This window comes from Pelophylax lessonae (assembly GCF_965119305.1).
Source record: "Pelophylax lessonae genome assembly, chromosome: 9".
Taxonomy (NCBI): Eukaryota; Metazoa; Chordata; class Amphibia; order Anura; family Ranidae; genus Pelophylax; species Pelophylax lessonae.
The window spans coordinates 146,723,960-146,745,877 of NC_138776.1; the positions used below are offsets into that span (position 1 = coordinate 146,723,960).

The 21,918-nt window shown below is 41.1% G+C and overlaps 1 protein-coding gene across 1 annotated transcript in view; it reads left to right on the forward strand.

Moving 5' to 3' along the window:
- Positions 1 to 10,865: 10,865 nt before the first annotated feature.
- PALD1 (phosphatase domain containing paladin 1) overlaps positions 10,866 to 21,918 on the forward strand; it is a 379,422-nt gene continuing 368,369 nt past the window's right edge. Inside the window, exon 1 of the mRNA XM_082269285.1 lies at positions 10,866 to 11,165. Within this exon, the coding sequence (XP_082125411.1) occupies positions 11,146 to 11,165 (20 nt within the window). The 5' untranslated portion in view covers positions 10,866 to 11,145. The remainder of the gene's footprint in view (positions 11,166 to 21,918) is intronic.

Genomic DNA, 21,918 nt, shown 5'->3' on the forward strand with positions numbered 1-21,918 from the left:
TCTGCCGAGTGGTCCGTTTTTGGTTGATTCTTATTGGAAATATACCATCCATGGTCATAAGCTGTTTTTGACCACCTGTAATAGGGGTCAACACCATCCGATAAGTGGGCTGTGCATGAGGTGTCGGTGAAGGAGAGCACCACACCACAAACACAAGTGTTGAGTGGTTTTGGAGAAATAGGATCCCACCATACCTATCTATTGAATCTTGGCACTGTTGTGTTTCAACATTGAATTTCACTTATTTATATTGGACTTTTTTGAGCACGGTCTCTTTCTTTGTTTCATTCAACATTTTTTTACTTTTGATTTTAAAGTTGAACTCCAGGATAAGCAAATAATGTCTAAATACAAGAGACATGTATTCTTACTTGAGTCTTGGGGTGATTTGTGTATTTATTCCAGATCTGTGCAGTAATCTTGTGTTAAACTTTGCCCCTCTGCAGGAGTTTCCTGTAATAAAGACCCGTTACTGCTGCTCTCTCTTCTTGTGCAGGATGACTGGTCTTGTCTCTGCCCCCTCCTGTATTTTCCTGCAGGCCGCCTGTAGTGGGCGGAGCTTACTGAACTCCCCTCACAGTTCTTTTCTCTTCACAGACTATTACAGCACAGCTACAAACCAAAAAATGGGGAATCGATTTAGAAATTCACAACACAATTTGTCTGTAGTGTGTTGTCTGTTGGTGTTCTGCCCATAAACCCAATTCATAAAACAGAAAAAGAAATCTGGTTAAATCCTAGTGGAAGTAAAGCTCCCTATATGGATAACCAAGCTGTTATTCTGCCAAAATAACCGCTTGGTTATCCGTAGAGGGAGCTTTACTCCCACTAGCACTTTAACCAAATTCCTTTTTTCTGTGTTATGTACAGCACAGTGATGATGTCGGCTATTTTTTTGTTTGCCTAGAGTTCAGCTTCAAGCAACCAGAAAATATTCATATTACAGAATAAAGGGTCTGTTTATAAACACAAAATTGCTTTTCAAATGTCTGAACATTCATGCAAGTATAATGAAAAATACTAACATTTGTAATATATGTGTAATAGTTTTTTTGTTGCCATTCCCTGGGCAAATGTAGCATTCCCTAGCATTTGATACTGTAAAAAAAGAAAATAAAAGCCCTAGGAACATTCTACCATGAGAGTTAACATTTACTAATAGAGAAAATAACCTAACGCTATAGGCTATGAACATTTAATCTGGCGTGCGCTGTGTGGCGAGATAGAAGTTAGTTAGGCAGGGAGAGTCTGTTCAACCTAAGCAGGCTTGGTGGTGGTGTAGGTGGTAGAATACCAGGCTTGCAGTTGAGAGGCTGTGGGTTTGAATCCCTTGGCCAGCAGGGGATTTATGAGTGGAATTCCGTCAGGGAGAGTGTAGTGAGTTTAACAGATAGTGTAGTATAGTTAATAATACATTGCTGGCAGGGAGAGAGATCTTTGCTTTTTACAGTTTGTTGAGATCAGATAGTGCAGTGTATACCACAAAGTTTTATATATATATATAGGCACTTCATTTTATATCAGTGTATGTCAGTATTGCTGAAAAATTGCTGATGTCAGTAATTTATTCACTGCACCTGAGCAGTGCATTATGGGGTGCTTGTGACGTCAGATCCCTATAAAAGAGCTGTCAAACTCAAACAGCTCATTACGCACAGGAGACGTCTTGAGAAGCAGGAGCTTCTATTTTTTTTTTCTATTTTTCGGTTGCGGGCAGGCGACGTGATCATTGGGGGACACTATTTTTTTTTATTATTATTATTTATTAATAAAGGACTTGTCCAAAATTGGCTTTTGTCTTTATTTTTTTTGTACACTTTTTTGGTGAATGGGTAGGGGTACGATGTACCCAATATCCATTCACATTGGGGGGGGCGGGATTTGGGGGCCATCTTTTTAAAGGGGGCTTCCAGATTCCGATAAGGCTCCACCCTGCAGACCCCCACAACCACAGCCCACGGAAGAGACCCCTGTCCCCATCAACATGGGGGCAAGGTGCTTTGGGGTTGGGGGCAGAACCACCCCTGCCCCAAAGCACCCAGCCCCCCATGTTAAGGGGAATGTGGCCTGGTATGGTTCAGGAGGGGGGGCGCTCGCTCGCCCCCACCCCCATCCTGGCCAGCCAGGCTGTGTGCTCGGATAAGGGTCTGGTATGGATTTTAGGGGGAACCCCAACGCCGTTTTTTTTTTTAAATTATTTTGGCCTGGTATGGACTGGGGAAGGGGGGGGGGGGGGAACCCCATGCCATTTTTCTTTTTTCTTTTTTTTTATCTGTATTGCCGGGAGCCGACAATACATTACAGCCACGAGTAAGTTTAAATTACATTTTTTTTTCCTTTAGGAATGTCAGTGTTGCTGTAGCAGGCTACATACATAACACAAATGCGCCACTTTGCAGGCACATTAAGGGGGCCCCACCAGGCATGATATTTATAGGAATTGTTCATTTTTATTGTTTCACTTTAAGCATTATTAAAATCACAGCTCCTAGTGCGCATGCGCGGGAGCTCCGAGATGGCAGCTTAGTCCCGGAGCTCCGCGCCTCTCCGGACAGCATCGGACCCTACTCCGGCACATTGCACTCGGTCGCCCCGCCACTTACACCACCGCCGCAGCTTCCATCAGCGATCTGGCCCTGCATGTCTGCGGAACCCCGCAGAGAGGTCTCCCGCCGGCTGCAATTTCATTCTCCACAGAGGGATCCAGACAAGATGGCGGCCGCCTCCTCTCTCCCCTCAGCCATCCGAAGTGACCAGGAGGTAGGGGACACTTCAACTGTTCTTTTTGCTATCCGACCAGCCACCCCAGAGCCCTGGCCTTCCCCAGCAACCCCCACTAGTATTCCACAAGCACAGCTCCTCTCATCAGCTTCTACTGCATTCCTGCTGAGCAGAGCCATGGAGCAATCCCCTGGTCAGCCTTACACGGTATCACCTGAGGCCCTGGCTCTACAGCATCAGCTTGGCCTCCACTCTCAGAGCCACTTCCCTGACATTTCCATGCTCATGAATAGGTTTTCTGAGATGCTGGCTACTGGACTGGCTCATAATGCCGCACAGATCACAGGATCTATCAAAGCTGATCTGCAAAATTTAGGCTCCAGGATTGAGGCCATAGAGAATACTGTCGACCATACCATGACAAGAACCAATCAAAATACTGCTTGTATCCAGACTCTTCAGGAACAATTGGACACTGCTTTATCCAAATTGGATGATTTGGAGAACAGGAGTCGTCGCCTAAATTTCAGAATAAGGGGGATCCCTGAGTCTGTCAAAGATATTCCCGATACCGTTAAAACATTTATCAAAGACGTTCTCCCAGATATTCCGGACCACCGCCTGGAGCTTGACAGAGCGCACAGAGCACTCCAATTAACCCGTAAGGACGGTCTTCCCAGGGATGTCATCGTTAAAACCCACTACTATGGGGTTAAAGAGGAGCTCATGAGGAAGAGCCGATACAAGGAAAACCTCTCCTTCCAGGGTCACAAGATACAACTTTTTGCAGACCTATCTCCTATGACCATTCAGCGTTGCAGAGCTCTGAAACCGCTGTTGTCAATTCTCTCTGCGAAATCTTTGAAATATTGGTGGTCCTTCCCCTTCCGACTGAACTTTCTCTTACAGAACAAAACCCTGGGGTTTTCGTCCCTTCAAGATGGGGAACGCCTGCTTCTTTAATTGGGACTCATTTCCAGAGATCCTTCCCCCTCCTCCTCTAACCCGACACTGGAATCCTCCAAGCGACCTCCGCCGATCAGTCCTTCATCGTCTGTTTGGAACAAGCAGCAACATAAACGCCACCGTGATGTCAAGCCTCCCTGATGTTCCTGATTGATCCAGAATGTTACTCCAACCATCCTTAGTGGATTTGTCACTCTCCGCTGGAATGAGTTGACCATTAACCCCCTTCTTTTTTTTTTTTCTCATCTCCCCCTTTTTTCGCTGGACTTTTATCTTGTGCTTGATTTTCATCTGTGTATTACCATACTGTTTGGGGTACTGGTTCCTGTTTATTACTCTTTTTCATATTGACCGGTCCCAAGTTATTGTGCTGTGATCGCATGTCTTGCCTTCACTTTTCCCTTTGATATAATACCATTGCAGAGGCCTCCCCCTCCCCGTGTTCCTTTCCTTTCCTCGTTTCTCCCTTCCCCCTTCCTCTTCCCTCCCCTCCCCCCTTCCTTCTCCCCCCCTCCCCTTCTCCCTTTCCCCTCCCTCCCCTTCTCCCTTTCCCCTCCCTCCCCTTTCCCCTTTCTCCTCCCTCCCCTTTCCCCTTTCTCCTCCCTCCCCTTTGGCCTCCTCATGCACTTTTGCTCTGCCTCAGGTCAGGGCGACCACCATATTTGGTGGGGAGGTTTTAGTGCGCACACCCCAGTAGGAGCTTGGAAAACCTTTTTTTTCCTGGCCTCTACAGGACAGCACCCTATCTGGTATAGGGTGCCTTTACAATTTTGGTTAGGGGGCATGGGACTTATCCCCTGCCTCCCTAACACCATGCTAGGCTCTGTCCTGGCATGTTTTTTGCCTTTCTCTCCCATCCTTACTATCCCTTTTCCTTCTTTTCTAATTATCCTTCTCTTTTTCAGCATCCCATGGTCTGATCCCATCGTTCAATTGAGCTCTCTGTTCTTGTCGCAGCCTTCTAGACTCCAGTTCGATTTCCCCGACTACTGTTCCACAGCTGTACACCGTGGCACTCGAACCTCGCTCCTCCAATGACGGCAACCGTGAGTACCGATTTCTCTCTACAGGTGGCATCACACAATGTTCAGGGCCTCAATTCTCCATTGAAAAATGCGAAAGGCATTCCAACATTACCATTCCCAGGGACTTGAGGTCCTCCTGCTTCAGGAAACCCATTTCCCGGAGTCTTATAGGCCTAAATACGTCCACCATACATATCCAGTCTTTTTCCTGGCCAATGCACCCTCTAAACAGAAGGGAGTAGCAATTTTTTTTTCAAAAACTGTGGCTTTTTCACATACTCATACCATAGCGGACCCCCAGGGGAGGTACATTTTGGTAAAGGGTTACATTGGCGGTATTTTATACACCTTTGTTTCCTTTTATGCTCCTAATAAGGGTCAAGCGGCCTTTTTTTCTAGGGTGCCCCCTCTTCTCTTCACCCATTTTGAAGGTAGACTCATTTTGGGAGGTGATTTCAATTTAGCTTTTGACCACGCTCTAGATAAATCTAAACAAGGACCTCAACGCTTGCGCAGACCCCCTAAGCAAAGCCTTCGAGTAGCCAAGCTTCTCCATTCCTTGGGTTTAGTTGACATCTGGCGAGAACTTAACCCCTCCGCCCAGGATTACACCCACTTCTCAGCTCCTCACAATACTCTCTTCAGAATTGATCATATTTTTGTCCCTACCATGGACATCCCCTCGGCACTTAAATCAGTAATTAGAGACATACCCTGGTCTGACCATTCTTTAGTGTTCCTTAAACTCAAGAGCACTCCCTTGCGTACTGGCCCATCCCCATGGCGTCTGAACAAATCTCTTCTTCACAAACCGGTGTGGAAATCCACTATAGAAAAAATGATCCTAGAATATTTCGCCCTTAACGACTCACAAGATATAACTCCCTCCTCCCTTTGGGGGGCCCACAAGGCTGTCATCAGGGGCCATCTCATTCATTTGGGGGCTAAACTCAAGCGCGAACGACAGTTCGAAATTACTGAGCTGGAACGAGAATTTAAAAGGCTGGGGAGCATAAACGTGACCCGACCTTGACTTCTCTGGGCAAACTCGATGCGGTTAAGCTTTCCCTTAATTTGGCTCTAACCACCAAGGCAGCTAAGAGTTTACAGTGGCAAAATGTACGCCTGCTGGCCACGCAGGATAAAATAGGACCTAGGCTTGCTTCTAAATTGACACCGAAATATAGGATTGTTTCTATGCCCAAAATTAAGGCTAGGTCCGGGGAACTCACGAGGAATCCTGCCTCGATTATGGCTACTTTCCAATCCTTTTATTCTACCCTGTATGCTGACCCTAAGCCTTCCCATGAACATGATATTGAGTCCTTTCTGGGACGGGTCCCCCTTCCACAACTTAGCAGGAAATCACGCTCCCTACTAGAAGAACCTTTTTCCGAGCAGGAAATCCTAGTTGCCATTAAAGCTCTACGCTCCAATTCTGCCCCGGGCCCCGATGGCTTCTCTAACATATATTATAAGACTTATGCTGATACACTTGCCCCTTACCTGGCAAGATTCTTTAACTCCCTCAGAGGCACGGAACCTCTGGACCAATCCCTGAATGCGTCTTTTATATCGGTCATCCCAAAACCCGGTAAGGATCATACAGACGTTAGTAATTACAGACCCATTTCCCTTATTAATAATGATCTCAAGCTCCTAACAAAAATGTTAGCTACTCGCCTCTCCAGTTTCATTCATTCTTATATTCACAAGGACCAGGTAGGCTTCATCCCAGGCCGACAAGGGACCGACCAAATTAGAAGAGTGATTGATGCGGCTACTCTTGCGTTCGGGCTGGGATGGAGCCCCTCCCTAAGAGGGCTTCCTACTATCCTTAGACCTACACAAGGCCTTTGACTCGCTCTTTTGGCCATTTCTCTTCTCCACACTTGAGAGATGGGGTTTTGGCCCCTCCTTTTTGGCCATTCTCCGGGCCCTGTACTCCCACCCCTCAGCACGAATCAAGATGCAAGGCCTTTATTCTGATTCCTTTTCCATACACAGGTGTACACGGCAGGGGTGTCCCCTTTCCCCCCTTATTTTTGCCATTGCCTTGGAATCCCTAGCTATCGCCATCCGTCACAATCCTGATATACTGTACGTGGCATACACTGCGGCAATACAGTGCATAAATGTGCTTTGTTCGCCGACGACCTTATGCTGTTTATCACGTCCCCCCTGATCTCGCTCCCCAACATCACATCACTCCTCCATAGCTTTTGGGCGGTCTCGGGACTGAGGGTGAATATGAGCAAATCCCTGGCTCTGAACATCAACCTTCCACAATCCCTGGTCTCTCGCCTAAAAGAACATTTTCCTTTTTCCTGGCATTCCGACTCAATACCCTACCTGGGGGTGCATATCACTGCCTCGATTTCTGATCTGCATTCAGCCAATTTTCCACCACTTATTAATAAACTGAAAAAGGACCTAGAGGACTGGTCAAAATATAATATTTCTTGGCTGGGAAGAATCAACGCAGTCAAGATGACCTTGCTTCCGCATCTCTTATATCTATTTCGCGCTCTCCCTATTCCGCTAGTGAAGTCACAAGTTACATCCCTTCAATCACACATTTTCAAATTTATTTGGGGCAGGAAGGGTCATAGGATCAACAATTCAACGCTTTTTAGGTCATGTAAAAATGGGGGTCTCGGGGTACCGGACATTTGGAAGTATTACTTAGCGGCCCAACTGACACAATTTTCTGTTATATATGTTAAAGGAGAAAAACCTGACTGGTATTACATGGAAAGACAGGCCATCCCTCTCCATACTGTGGACTTCTTACTTTGGAGCCCTCCTGCCTCCCGCCCCCCAATCCTGGCTCCTACTCTCTCACATTAATTTGCTCTTTGTGACCTTATTCATAAGTCCAATAAGATCTCCTCCCCCTGGGGTCCTCTCAAACATATTTTTCATAACCCTGACTTCCCTCCTGGAACTAACATTGAGGCTTTCAAATGGTGGATGGATAAAGGCCTTTATAGAATTGGACACTTTTTTGATGCCAGAGGTCCTCTTTCCTACTCACATTGTTTAACTAATCTGAAGATGCCACCTGCGGAGCGATTTCGCTTCTCTCAGATCTCACACTTTTTGCGCACACTTCAGAGGGGATCTTCGGGCCCCCTCACAGTAACCCCCTACGAGCAATGGTGCTCCAAAATTCAAGACATCAAGGGAGGGATTTCCCTCATTTATGCCTCTTTAATTTCTCCCGAAGATAAAACCTCCTACATGCTGAAATGGGAACAGGACCTGAATATAGACTGGGACCTTGATGCTTGGCATACCTGTGCCGGAAGAGCCTTTCGTGGGATCCACATTGTGGGCCTCATGGAGGCTAATGTTAAAATTTTGATGCGATGGTACATGGTACCTTCTCGCTTGGCGACAATTTTCCCTAACTCGTCCCAGGTCTGTTTCGGAGGCTGTGATCTTCTGGGGAGCATATTACACGTTTTTTGGGAATGCCCAAAAATCCGTTCTTTTTGGAACCGGATGTTCCACACAATACAACGCGTTACGGGGGTTTCCCTTGAGCAATCACCTTTATATGCCCTCCTAGGCCATCATCCTCTCAGGGTCCCCAAGCACACCCGGATTCTCATTTATTATATATTCCTAGGAGCTAAAATCACAATAGCTAAGCATTGGAAACAGTCTACGGTCTCCTTCCTGGTTGCGAAGCGTAAAATTTCATGGATAATGACCCAAGAAAAGATGTACAGTATCTTGAATGATTCTAGGGCAAAATTTGAGTCAGTCTGGGAACCCTGGGCGACATTTGTGAATGTAACACTCTAAGATGGGCTCAGTCGGAAGGACACTTTTTTCCTTTGGGTTTTCCCCTTTTCTTTCCGTTTTGATACCCATCTATGGGTTATGTGGGGTCGGGCCATGGGATTATTCTCCTCAACTCTCTCTCTATTCTCTCCCTTTCAACCCCTCCTTTTCTCCTTCCCCCTCTGATGTCTCTCCTCTCTCTACTCTTCTTCTTCCTACCACTTGCTCTATCCTGTTCCGCGTTTAAGTCTGTATATGAGGCATATTTAGTACCTCGTTCCATAATTACACTGGTAGTTCTTGGCTAATACATATTTTTTTATATAGGGGTTTGACGGAAATTGTCTTTCCTCCTTCAGGTTTTCAGAGACAAAGGCGGTTTTCCTCAATGTTTTCTCTCAGCTGTCTTTAGCCGCTTCTCTTTGGGGCACAGTATGAGCCCATTAGGGGTGCCCCGGGGCGATCGGCTCTCAATCTATCTTGGAATTCAGCCATACTGGGAGTTTTTTTTTTTTTTATTGATCAGCAGTTTTTCCAGCACTCGCTGGCCTTGTTTTCTTGCCAAGTCTATCTGTTCTTGTACTGTTCTGAACAAAAGTTCATGTGTAAGCAAGTTATTACTATGCCTCGTTTGTTATCGATCTTCTGTTATCTTTTTGAAAATTTCAATAAAAATTATTGGAAATAAAATCACAGCTCCTGTAAAAACTATCGTTTGAAAAAAAAATGTTTGCATTGATTCCTGTCCCTCAGGGCAGTACCAAGGTCCCCATACACTTTCTTTTGGGACAATAACTTGCATTTAAGCCTTTAAAATTTTGATTTTTCATGTTTGTGTCCCATAGACTTTAATGTAGTTCACATGTTCACTAGAACATTTCCCCTGTTCGAGATGTTCTGTTGCGAACCGAACAGGGGGGTGTTCGGGTCATCACAATTGCTTAGCTGAACAGCCATTTGTTTAGCCTTTTGCACAGGAATCTCCATAGACAGTACATAGTGTGAAGTTTCCCTCATATTACAGTATTTCTCCTACTGTTTGAATGTTCTTAGAGTATAGTGTTAGGCTGTTATCTCTATTGATGAATGTTAACTTTTATTTGTTCGTTGTTTGTTTGTTTTTTTCGATTGTTCTTAGGGCTGTTTTTCTCATAAAATAAAATGTTATGTAATGTTAAATTTGTCTGGTGAAAGGCAAGAAAGAAACTATTACAATAATTAGGGTAGTATTCGTTACACTTGCACGATTGTTGAGATAAAAGTCATTTTTTATAAATAGACCGCTAGCCATTTGTTATTTGTTTTTGTATTATACAATATATACTTTGCAGAAGTTTGAATTACCTATGTCAGTTGTAAAACACATTGTCTGGTTATTGGCTTTGTTATTAAAGAAGTAGTAAACTGCACAAACAAAAATTGGGCTCCTGCAGGTAATGTCATAAAATGCTAGTATGCACCACATACTAGCACATTTTAAAGACTTACTTTAAAAAGACAGGGCTTCCATCTTCATCCGGTCTTCTGTCCGGGTTTGCAGGCTCCATTCGATGGAATGGCCGAGCCTCGATGTGCGGGAGTCATGGTTGCAGCACAGCTCTCTCAATGGATGGCGCATCCGTCCATTGAGAGCGCAGTATGCATGTGACGGTGACGTCACCGGCAGCTGCTAAATATCTCCTAGACGGTGCACGTTTAGGAGGGATTTACTGTACCTACAGGCAAACTTTATTATAGGCTTACCTATAGGTATAAATAAAAAAGTGGAGTTAACTACTAATATCCATAAGCTGTGGTTCACTGTGTAATCAGACATGAGGGAAGGTGCATTTTACATCTTTTCAAAGAGTTAAACGACTGATAAGGTCGGTTTACTGCATTACCCAGTAATAGCATTTAGTATTTGTTAATTGATTGTTAAAAAACATCCTGAATTCTGAGAAACAATTAAGATGAAAGATAAAGATAGCTAAGCATTTGTATTAGAGAGAAGGCTGTTAATGTGAAGCGAAGCTCTGTAGAAGCCCTGTGTTCCCCTAAACCCCCCCACCTCCTAAATCCAGTGTGATGGTGTTCCTGGGAGGAGCGTGTACAGCTCATGAGAGCAGAAAACTGCCAGAGGGATCCCGCCTCTTCTCTGCACATCTGTATTCAACAAGAGAAGACAATACCAGACGAGGGGGGATACCCTGGCATAAGAAGAGAGGGAGTCAAGAGAGAAGCAGTGCCACATCACGGAGAGAGGAAGCCCCATCTCTACACAGCTGTGGGTTGATTTCCAATTTAAATCCTATGTCTTAGCAATGCGTAGACCAGGGACTATCTGGTATTCCTGTATCAGTGCTCTCTTTGTGCTTTCCTCACTCTGCTCTTTTTTGCTTCTGTTTTCTCAGTGTGCTTGTCTGACCCCTGTGCCTCTATTCAGACAGTCTCCTGTGATGCTGACTTCCTTTTCTGCTGCTTATCTTTCCATCCTTTTTCTTTTGTGTTTGTTAAGCCCTGTCTCCATGCTGGGGTACTAAGTCTGTTAGCTTTCCCTTTTAGTAAGCTGTTCTAATCAAACTGTCATTTCTTTTCCAGGATACCTCCATCAAGTGGGGCACTCGTGTATCTCCTTGACCCTTGACTATAAACTGTAATCATGCAGCAATCACAGCCATGGTAAGAAGAATAGTTTTTTACATTTCTTTTCTGACATCATGGGATATTGATATATTGATATATTGATATGGGCTGTTGCTCGTATCACTCAATCTTGTCATACACAATTGAATCTCCTGTTCATAGAATTATAAGATCTGAGACTCACCCCACAAAGCAGAACCTGTTCTAATTTGGAAATTGTGATTTTCACATTTGCCTTTTTATTGCTCTGATTAGCAGCAGTTCCTTAGGCTGGCCATACATGTTCAATTTTCTTGTACAATTTTCTTGTACAATTTTCTTGTACAATTTTCTTGTAGATTTACCACAAACCACATAATATAGGGTCAACGCTAAACAGCACTTTCACTTGTATCCAATTAGGCAGGCCTTTGTACTACATAGTTGAAGGTAAATTTTAAGAAAATTGTACAGAAAATTGTATAATGTATGGCCAGCCTAACATTCTGACTCGTTATTCCAAGAGATTCTTGTACCAGTTTTATTGTTTAGGAGAATTGCATAGGCTCACCTTTTCCATTACAGCAGAAAAATTTTATCATAAAATGCCAATGATAAGCCTACGCATTTATTGTGCATATGTACAGTTTAGCGGTGCTCACATGTTGGTTGAATACATTGCATATGAAGGATTACATACAGAAGGTGTCATATATAAAAGACCTGCTCTGTATGTTGACATGTGGATGCTGGTATGCTGAATCACCAGCCAGCATCAGAAATCAGTTTATCAGTTTTATTGGGAAGTTTTAAGACTTGGATATACAAAACAAAGAACAAACACTGAGCCGAGTAGTTGGTATTTAAAGAAACAAGAAAAGAACATATATGAAATATAAAAGATTGCAAAAAATAAATACATTATATATATATATATATATATATATAATTTATTTAATTTATTTATTTATTGAATCACCAGCCAGCATCAGAAATCAGTTTTATTGGGAAGTTTAAGACTTGAATATACAAAACAAAGAACAAGCACTGAGCCGAGTACAGTAGTTGGTATTTAAGGAAACAAGAAAAGAACATATATGAAATATAAAAGATTGCAAAAAATAAATAAATTATATATATATATATATAATTTTATTTATTTTTTGCAATCCTTTATATTTCATATATGTATATATATATAGTGTGTATATGTGTGTGTGTGTATATATATATATATATATATATATATATATATATATATATATATATATATATAAATGTATATATATATATATATATATATATATATATAAATTATTTTTTTCATTTTATATATATATATATATATATATATATATATAAATTATTTTTTAATAATTCTGTATATACATATGATTGTGAGCTATGTAATGTAAATATTCTTACCAATGCATTTCTGTGTTTAAAACAACAAGTATTTTATGTTGGGTTTTTGAATTTATATGTATGTGTGGACAGCTATATACTTAGTAGTGCCTCACAGCCATTCTACTTTACTGTCTTTTAGCATCCTCAGCCTGGCTGCACATAGCTAATTGAGCTTATCTCGGCAGTCATTTTGCTGGTTTGCTGATATACAAACACAATTTACCAGGTGAACACAGCAATAATGATTAAAATGTTTCCTTATTTAAAATACACAGTCATATCTCTTTAAACCAGCTGACTCTGCATATATAATATTACCTCAAGTTATGTAGATTTTAAGTTGGCCAGCTCTTGTACATCTCTACATCTTCCTTTTGCCATTGTAAATAATGGCATTCTTTCAGTGCTTTGCCAACTCCAAGTTCCTCATTTATTATGGTAAATGCTTTTGCTGACCTTGTTAATGGGGGGATTTCCTCTAGACATCAATTAGGATAGGAACTTGGGAATCAAGCATGGAAACCATGCTAGGTTCAAGCTAGTTATGCCGTAATTAGTGATTTTAGAATGCTGAAGCATGGGAAAATAATTTATCAGGGGTGATATTTAGGATTAATTTAAAAGACAACAGTTCACCTATTTTTGTTCAGCATGTGCAAAGGAATTTTACTCCATTCTGAATTCTTGAGCGTGGTAAACTATACTAAATTAGATAATTTTTGTTTAGCTCCTAGAGATACTTCATATCAAGCTATAATCTGCTGTTTTGGTGGTAAAGGCTTGTGGTTGTTGTTGGATAAAATAAGGCTGGTGTGACCTATAACTCTTTTTCCCGGAGAAGTGGTTGAATTACCTCACATCTTTGGGTTTTTTCTTGCGGCTCCTGGTAATTGGAGTGGGCTCTAAAGAAACTGCACATGCTCAGCAAATCTGGGTATACTTGGGAACGTAACGTTTCCTGAAAATATTTTGGCTAAGAGTTTACACTTTCCTGAACTGATGTCCAAGACTGTTTCAGCTCTGTGAGTTTGTATATTTCATTTTCAGAACAAGTTATTGAAGTTATAGGAGCAGTCCTTGAGTGAAGTAGTTTAAGTAACTTCTGAAATCTTTAACATTACATTCCAGTACCTAAGCGAGAGTAACATTTTATTCTGTAATAAACAAAAAAAAAAAGTAAAAGGGAAAGAGTTAAAAAAAAAAAAAGTAAAAATAGTTGCACATATTTTTCAAACCTTTAATAAAATGGCAGCTAGAAACTATAGGGCAGGGATCCTCAAACTACAGCCCTCCAGCTGTTGCGGAACTACACATCCCATGAGGCATTGTAAAAATGTTGACATTCACAGAGAAGACTAGGCATGATGGGTATTGTAGTTCCTGGACAACTGGAGGGCCATAGTTTGAAGACCAGTGCTATACGGCATAGATTTACTTTTTTTCTGCACTTTGGAGGTAGGCGGGTGGAAACGGATACAAGTCCATATATACCCCCTGGTCCCCAGGAATGCATGGACAGAACGATCAGGTGCACCTGAAAAACTGACCGGTGGACTTGATCGGTATGCCCTTTGAAAGGGTCCTTACTGTTAGAGTTAATTTTCCAGAAATTGTGTCTAAGTTATTGTCTAGCATTGTTTGAGGGTATGCATTTTACTGTATTAGGCAGAATATACAAGTTTGAGTAGGCATGTTGTCTTTCTGAATTTCCAGTGAAAATTGTTAAACTGTGAAACTGCTGAATTTCACAGGAGAATCGGTAAGGTGCTATAGCTTAACGCATGCATGGTTACCAGTGTACACTGCTATTGGCAAATAAAGAAAAATCACATGGTAAAAAAACGAATAGGAGGAAAGCTTACTTTATAATAAATGACTCATTTTACCTGGCCTCACTAGATACATAGTTAACATAATAATCCATTGGTAAAGTGAAGTATGTGCTAATTTGAAAAGGAATATATTTTCTAGAATTTAAAAGAATTTCATACGGAGCAACTGGGATTGTAAATATTACGAAACTGGTGGGTCCTTTGTATAAACTTTAGCAGAAATTGTATGAAAACTCAGCAGTGTAATTTAAACAAGCAGAGAGTGTATCATGAAAAATTATGTCCATAAGCCAAAGTGCCTAAGCACTGTAGCGTACCGCCATCTGACCAGACTCAAGTTTGCTTTAGGTATTTCTACATATAGGTAAACAGATCTGAAAGGCCAGCAGGTTTTTGTCTAACATGATTTTTCAGATCACACCGGGATAATAGATTCTATCATAAGATGGCTAGAACTACTGATTGATGCTTTTATTGGCAAATTCCTTCTCCATATCAATCAGCTGGTAACCAAACGCATATTATAAATAGCATATAGAACTGGTTTTACCCCGTATGTGCAGATAAAATTTAAAATTATTCAAAAACTCCATGGCAGATTATCAATGTTCCTTGAGTGGAGTGAAAAGGTAAGATTTTATCTGAGGTCACTGCCGGCATCGAAATCTAACGATAGACAGAAAACGGTCACCTGATTTGGCTGTGTAACAAGCTCAGGTCTGTGGGGTACCTGTAGACACACCAGCTACGGCTTCTAAGTGTAAACAGTAGTTATATAGCTTCTAAAACCTTGTCCAATTATTGTACCCCACCCTTCCCACCAATATCATAAGTTTCTTCAATATGCTCCCTCTGCTTCCCCCTGTGACCTAAGCATGACGATAATGACTTAATACCTGTGGTGCTTGTTTATGTTAGGGGATGTGCCAGCAGACCCAGAAGACTGAGGGCACATATCTGATAGGTTTGAGCATCAATTCTAACTAGTCCCCAAATCATTATTACAATATAATGCACATAGTCTTTTCTGTTTGTTCCCTACTCCTGCAGTCTACGTATTACTTGGAATAGAAGCCTCTGTGTGTATAGCACTGAGTTTGTACACAATAGATTGAACTTACAAAAGGCAAATACACTATGGAATGGCAGGAAGGAGTGACTTGCCATCTTATCTTATTTAAATAAATCCTTAACTATTAAATAAGGCAACACAGACAGTCAATTTGGAAATAATAAGGCCGCGGCCGTTTATTACTGGTTTACCAATATAATAATAAATAACCAATATACATAATATTACAAACCACAACCCAGTCATAAACAACTCAGGTTGTACAATAAATATAACCAAATAAATAAATAAAACCACCCATATATTACATCCAATACTCATCCCCCTCTGCAAAGCAGAGGTGACCCAACCAGATAATAATTATGGCCGCGACAAACCAAAGGGGAGGGGGGGGAGGGGAACGCTGAGTTGAGACGTCCTGAAGATTGAGCTTTCTCCAGACCGAAGCCGTTCTTAAATAGCCCCCAAGACCACTTTTGGCGGACACTTTGAGCGGGAATAAAGAGCGGAAAGGCACCCCATTTGCTGCTAAATATAGAGGTGGCCAGAAACTCCCCAGATACCAGTCTAACTTGCCCAGATACCCAAAAGAGCGGGCTTTTTGAGCGGGAAAGGGGAGCCAGGGAGGCTTAGGAGTCAAAAGGTCAAACCCTCAGTGTAAAGAAGGGGACAAAAATGGCTGAAAACCTATAACTAAGATTATTAAACCTACCCCCTTCCGCCATCCCATAGGAAAGTGGGGGCTATAGAAGCCCCTCTTTCTTATATTCACTTTGCAAGGGAAGTTGCACTTTGTAAGGGAATTTTTCACCAGAATTTAGTGCATATGGTGAAATTTCATCAATCATGTGCAAGGAAAAGAAAAAAACAGCATCTTTTCTTGCATGGGATTGGATAATGGAAATCAGTAAAGCTTCATCTCACTCACGAAGCTCTTGGGGAAAAATCCTTTGCTAATGTCGTCTATTTGCTTTTAGGGCCAGTTCACACCACATGCAGTCCAATGTGTTTTCTTTCTGCATCAAAAATGCATGGATAGTAGGTTATATGGTTTCCAATGGAATAGTCCACACCAGACAGTCAGTTCCAGTGTGTTCCAGTTACAGAAAAATAGTAGAACATGCAGCATTTTTTCTTCACTGGACTTTACTGAAATGAGGTAAAACATATCAAAAATGCACCGGGACACACCAAAAGTTTACTGGAACACACATGTCCTTAATTAAGGTTAAGAAAAAAGAAAGGGGAAAATGTACTGGACAGCATCAAAAATGCGCCAAAACGCGCATGCAGAAAAACGTACGGAACGCATCCAGACTGCATTTCTATGGTGTGAACTGGCCTTTAAAAAAATAAACTTCACTGTCAGGCTTCAATTGCAGTAGTTCATTGTTGCAGAGTATCAGTTTGGGGCTTGTTTAAAGTGCACAAAAGTTATATTGGAAGCACTTTCTGTTTTTACCATGATGCCACAGGACATAGTTTTCTTTCCATAAAAATGCTTGTAAAGCAGATGCTTATGCAATAATTTTCAATATGAGTTACATTTCTGATTTAAATGGCAGACAATCAAATTCCAAAGATTTTTTTCCACTGATACCTATATGAGCACCTTATTCATTTATGGGGGATTCATTATGTACCCTTGCCTTCGTACACATAAAATCATGGATGATTATTTTTCAGTATTTGCTTAGTAGAAATTATTGCAGAAAGGAAAGGTCTAATGTAGCTTGCTTAACCACTTCTTGACCGGAAGGATTTGCCCCCTTAATGACCAGGCCATTTTTTGCGATTCGGCACTGCGTTATGTTAGCGAATTATTGTGCGGTCGTGCGATGCTGTACCTAAATAAAATTGATGTCCTTTTTTCCCCACAAATAGAGGTTTATTTTGGTGGTATTTGATCACCTGTGCAATTTATTTTATTTTTTGCTCTATAAACAAAAAAGAGCGGCAATTCTGAAAAAAAAAGAGAAAACTATTTTTTACTTTCTGCTATATAACATTCCCCCAAAAAATAATTTAAAAATCAAACTTTTTCATCCTTCTAGGCCAATTTGTATTCTGCTACAAATTTTTGGTAAAATAAAATCCCAATAAGCGTTTTTTGATTGGTTTGCGCAAAACTTATCACATCTACAAACTAGGGGAAAGATTTATGTCCTTTTTATTTATTTATTTATTCATTTTTTTACAAGTAATGGTGGTGATCTGCGATTTTTAGCAGGACTGCGACATTGCGGTGGACAGATCGGACCCCTAACTTACATTTTTTACACTTTTGGGGGGAACAGTGACATTACTACAGTAATCCATGCTAAAAATTTGCACTGTTACTGTAATAATGACACTGGCAGGGAAGTGGTTAACCTAGGGGTGATCAAAGGGTTAAATGTGAGCCTGGGGGAGTGTTTTCTAACTGTATGGTGGAGGAACTTGTGAAATGAACACAGATACTTGTGATTCTATATAGGAGGATCACAGGTGCTTTGTGATAATTTCAGAGAAAACAATGGTCTGCTGTGTTTACAACCGCAGACCATTCTTCTCTCTCAGCGCGGAGCGATCGTGGATGCCCGGCGGCAATTGGGGGGTGGGCACGCACCACCAGCGGTGCATGCTCGCCCCCAGGAGCGCTCCCGCGGATCGCCATACAGGTACAGCGATTCGAGCAGCCGAGTCAGCCTGCCTCAGTATATATGCAGGGGGCGGTCGGAAAGTGGTTAAATAATAAATAAAAATAAATATTCACACCACCACCGTGCTATAAAAAAAGACATGTTTTATTTACTATAGAACAGAAGCTCCTCGGTCTCAATTTGTTGACCAATGTTGGAGATACTGAATAATTTTTACCTTGTCTTTACTATGTCTTTGGTTATGTTTGATCCACCTCCAGCACCACTGATCCTGCATGAATGCAGCTACAGTATAGGCAATGTAAATGAAAAGTCCTGCATGATGAATCTTTGATGCAGTATTTCAAAAGCGCACCAAAAAGTCACCTTCTATTGTACGTAAATGGGAACGCATCAAAAGTTCATCAGTGTGAAAGGGCCCTTAGGTTACATTCACATGGATTTAACAGAGCAGTAGAAATTTTACGGATCATTTGGGCAAGAAACTAATGTTTCTGCTTAAATGATTAGTAAATAGATCAGTTTTTTAAAGTTTAGAAATTGTCCTGTTCTTTATTTCAGTTTTTTACAGGTATGTTGCATGTCGTACGATGCAAATTTTTGGATTTTGTGTGGTATGGATCAGAATGGAGTGCATTTGTACGCACCTGTGCGAATGTCTCCATTAAAAACAACGCAGATGCATTTAGATCTGTAAATAGAAAACAGCTGTGTGAATGAGGCCTCAAATCTCAGGGGAGCAGCAAGTTTGCTGTCTCATAATTGTGAAAGGGTTTGCACAACTGAATATATTTTTTATTGTACAGTGGTGGTGAGCATTGGCCATGTTAAGCTAGAAGTAAAGCACTGAAAAGTTTTTCTGCATTTGATGTTTGATATTTGTGCTATGCATTGGCTGGCTGCTTCTACTTGTCACATCGTGCTAGCACAGTGACATTTATTAAATTCTGCAGTATGTTATAAATCTAAATTGTGGGTGGTATAGAAGGTTCCACACCCTATTATCAGTTACAATCACAAAACACTTAAGCGCTTGGTTTTAAGGCCCCAGGAATCAAACAAATGACAACCACATATCAACATACATATTTTTTATTTTTGCATATTATGTTTCTTTTTATACATAAAACACATATTAAAAAATTAGTCTGAGTCATTAGTATAGGGGTGGCCAAAGCAAATATCCAGCTCTCTACATACTTTTTGCAGTTGTAAGTTAAGAGAACCAATCGCTCGGTCCCAAAATGGACTGTGTATAATGGAGAAGAGAGTCAGTGTCTACGCAAGCGTAGAGTCAGAGTCTACGCGTTTCACTGAAGCAATACATATCAGAATCTATATTTCAATCCAAGATGCATGTGGTTATCCAAGCGTAACCATCAGCCCAAGATCCCCCAGAGGGGGAGAGTCACCCCCAGAACCATGAACAAACCCATAAAGCGAGACCACTGTTAAACCCTTAGCATATTACTAGGATGTTCAAACACCACCGCCATCAGGGATATGTAACATGGTTGGGGGGGGGGCGGCGTACCTTTGTCAGAACACAACAGCTGAGCAGGGGAGATTGCTATACTAACTTTGCATAGTTAGTAAAGTGGCTGACGGTTTTTGCAGGTTGAACGAAAAAAAAAGTGTGTACCAGGCTTTAGTGAAATTCTCCCAAAGGATTAATTACTTCTAATGGAATGCAGATCCTGCCACTTTCTTCATTTAAGCCCTGAAAATGCCTCAGCTGATTAATAATGAATAAATCACCCCATTCAGATTCACTTTGCACATCAACATAGAAGATCAAATAGCTTTTTCCTCAGAGCAGAGACAGGTAGAAATCTGCAACAACGTTTGTTAAAATTCTTTCTATGTACTTACAGTGGATCACCCAGAGAGGATTACTTTTTTTTTTGGAGTTAGTTACAGTTTAACTTTAAGCTTTGGCATTTTAATGCAATTTCAAAAATAGTTTTCAGTATTTTTAAATCTGCAGCTTCTACTGAAATGATACCTGCAAACCTGTAAACACACTTGTATAAAGTACTCGAAACCCATACTTGAGTAAAAGTACAAGTGCTCGATCAAAAAGTGACTTGAGTAGAAGTGGAAGTGCTCTATCAAAAAGTGACTTGATTAGAAGTGCTAAAGTATTCAACATTTTTTGTATTTAAGTATTGCAAGTAGTTTTTTTTTTTTAATTTTGCTACTCAAGTACTGAAAGTAAAAGTACAAGTACTGTGTTATGTAGTTATTAAAGAAAGAAGTCAAAAGTTTGAACATCATATTGTTTTTTATTATTTCAAATTATTAACCTAAAGGACAATCACAATTCCTTTGGCTGTAACTTTTTGTAAACAAAAACAGATAAAGTATGTCCCTCCCTCCCCCCTTTAAAGCATCTCTCCTTCTCTTCCCTGCATGTTTTTTTTCTCCACAGCTTATTGGTGTGCAAAATCATATATAAACTAATGTGATATACAACAATATATTCCAATAATATAATAAAGGAAGAGTGTATGAAATCAAAGTCAATAAAAAGTCCATATATATAATGCCATAATACCATATACAGTCAGGTCCATAAATATTGGGACATCGACAAAATTTGAATCTTTTTGGCTCTATACACCACCACAATGGATTTTAAATGAAACAAACAAGATGTGCTTTAACTGCAGACTTTCAGCTTTAATTTGAGGGTATTTACATCCAAATCAGATGAAATGTTTAGGAATTACAACAGTTTGTATATGTGCCTCCCACTTTTTAAGGGACCAAAGGTAATGGGACAATTGGCTGTTCAGCTGTTCCATGGCCAGGTGCGTGTTATTCCCTCATTATCCCATTTACAGGGAGCAGATAAAAGGTCCAGAGTTAATTTCAAGTGTGCTATTTGCATTTGGAATCTGTTGCTATCAACTCTCAATATGAGATCCAAAGAGCTGTCACTATCAGTGAAGCAAGCCATCATTAGGCTGAAAAAAAAAACAAAACAAACCCATCAGAGAGATAGCAAAAACATTAGGTGTGGCCAAATCAACTGTCTGGAACATCCTTAAAAAGAAAGAACGCACCGGTGAGCTCAGCAACACCAAAAGACCCGGAAGACCACAGAAAACAACTGTGAAGGATGACCGAAGAATTCTTTCCCTGGTGAAGAAAACACCCTTAACAACAGTTGGCCAGATCAAGAACACTCTCCAGGAGGTAGGTGTATGTGTGTCAAAGTCAACAATCAAGAGAAGACTTCACCAGAGTGAATACAGAGGGTTCACCACAAGATGTAAACCATTGGTGAGCCTCAAAAACAGGAAGGCCAGATTAGAGTTTGCCAAACAACATCTAAAAAAGCCTTCACAGTTCCGGAACAACATCCTATGGAAAGATGAGACTAAGATCAACTTGTACCAGAGTGATGGGAAGAGAAGAGTATGGAGAAGGAAGGAACTGCTCATGATCCAAAGCATACCGCCTCATCAGTGAAGCATGGTGGTGGTAGTATCATGGCGTGGGCATGTATGGCTGCCAATGGAACTGGTGTATTTATTGATGATGTGACTGCTGACAAAAGCAGCAGGATGAATTCTGAAGTGTTTCGGGCAATATTATCTGCTCATATTCAGCCAAATGCTTCAGAACTCATTGGACGGCGCTTCACAGTGCAGATGGACAATGACCCGAAGCATATTGCGAAAGCAACCATAGAGTTTTTTAAGGGAAAGAAGTGGAATGTTATGCAATGGCCAAGTCAATCACCTGACCTGAATCCGATTGAGCATGCATTTCACTTTTTGAAGACAAAACTGAAGGGAAAATGCCCCAAGAACAAGCAGGAACTGAAGACAGTTGCAGTAGAGGCCTGG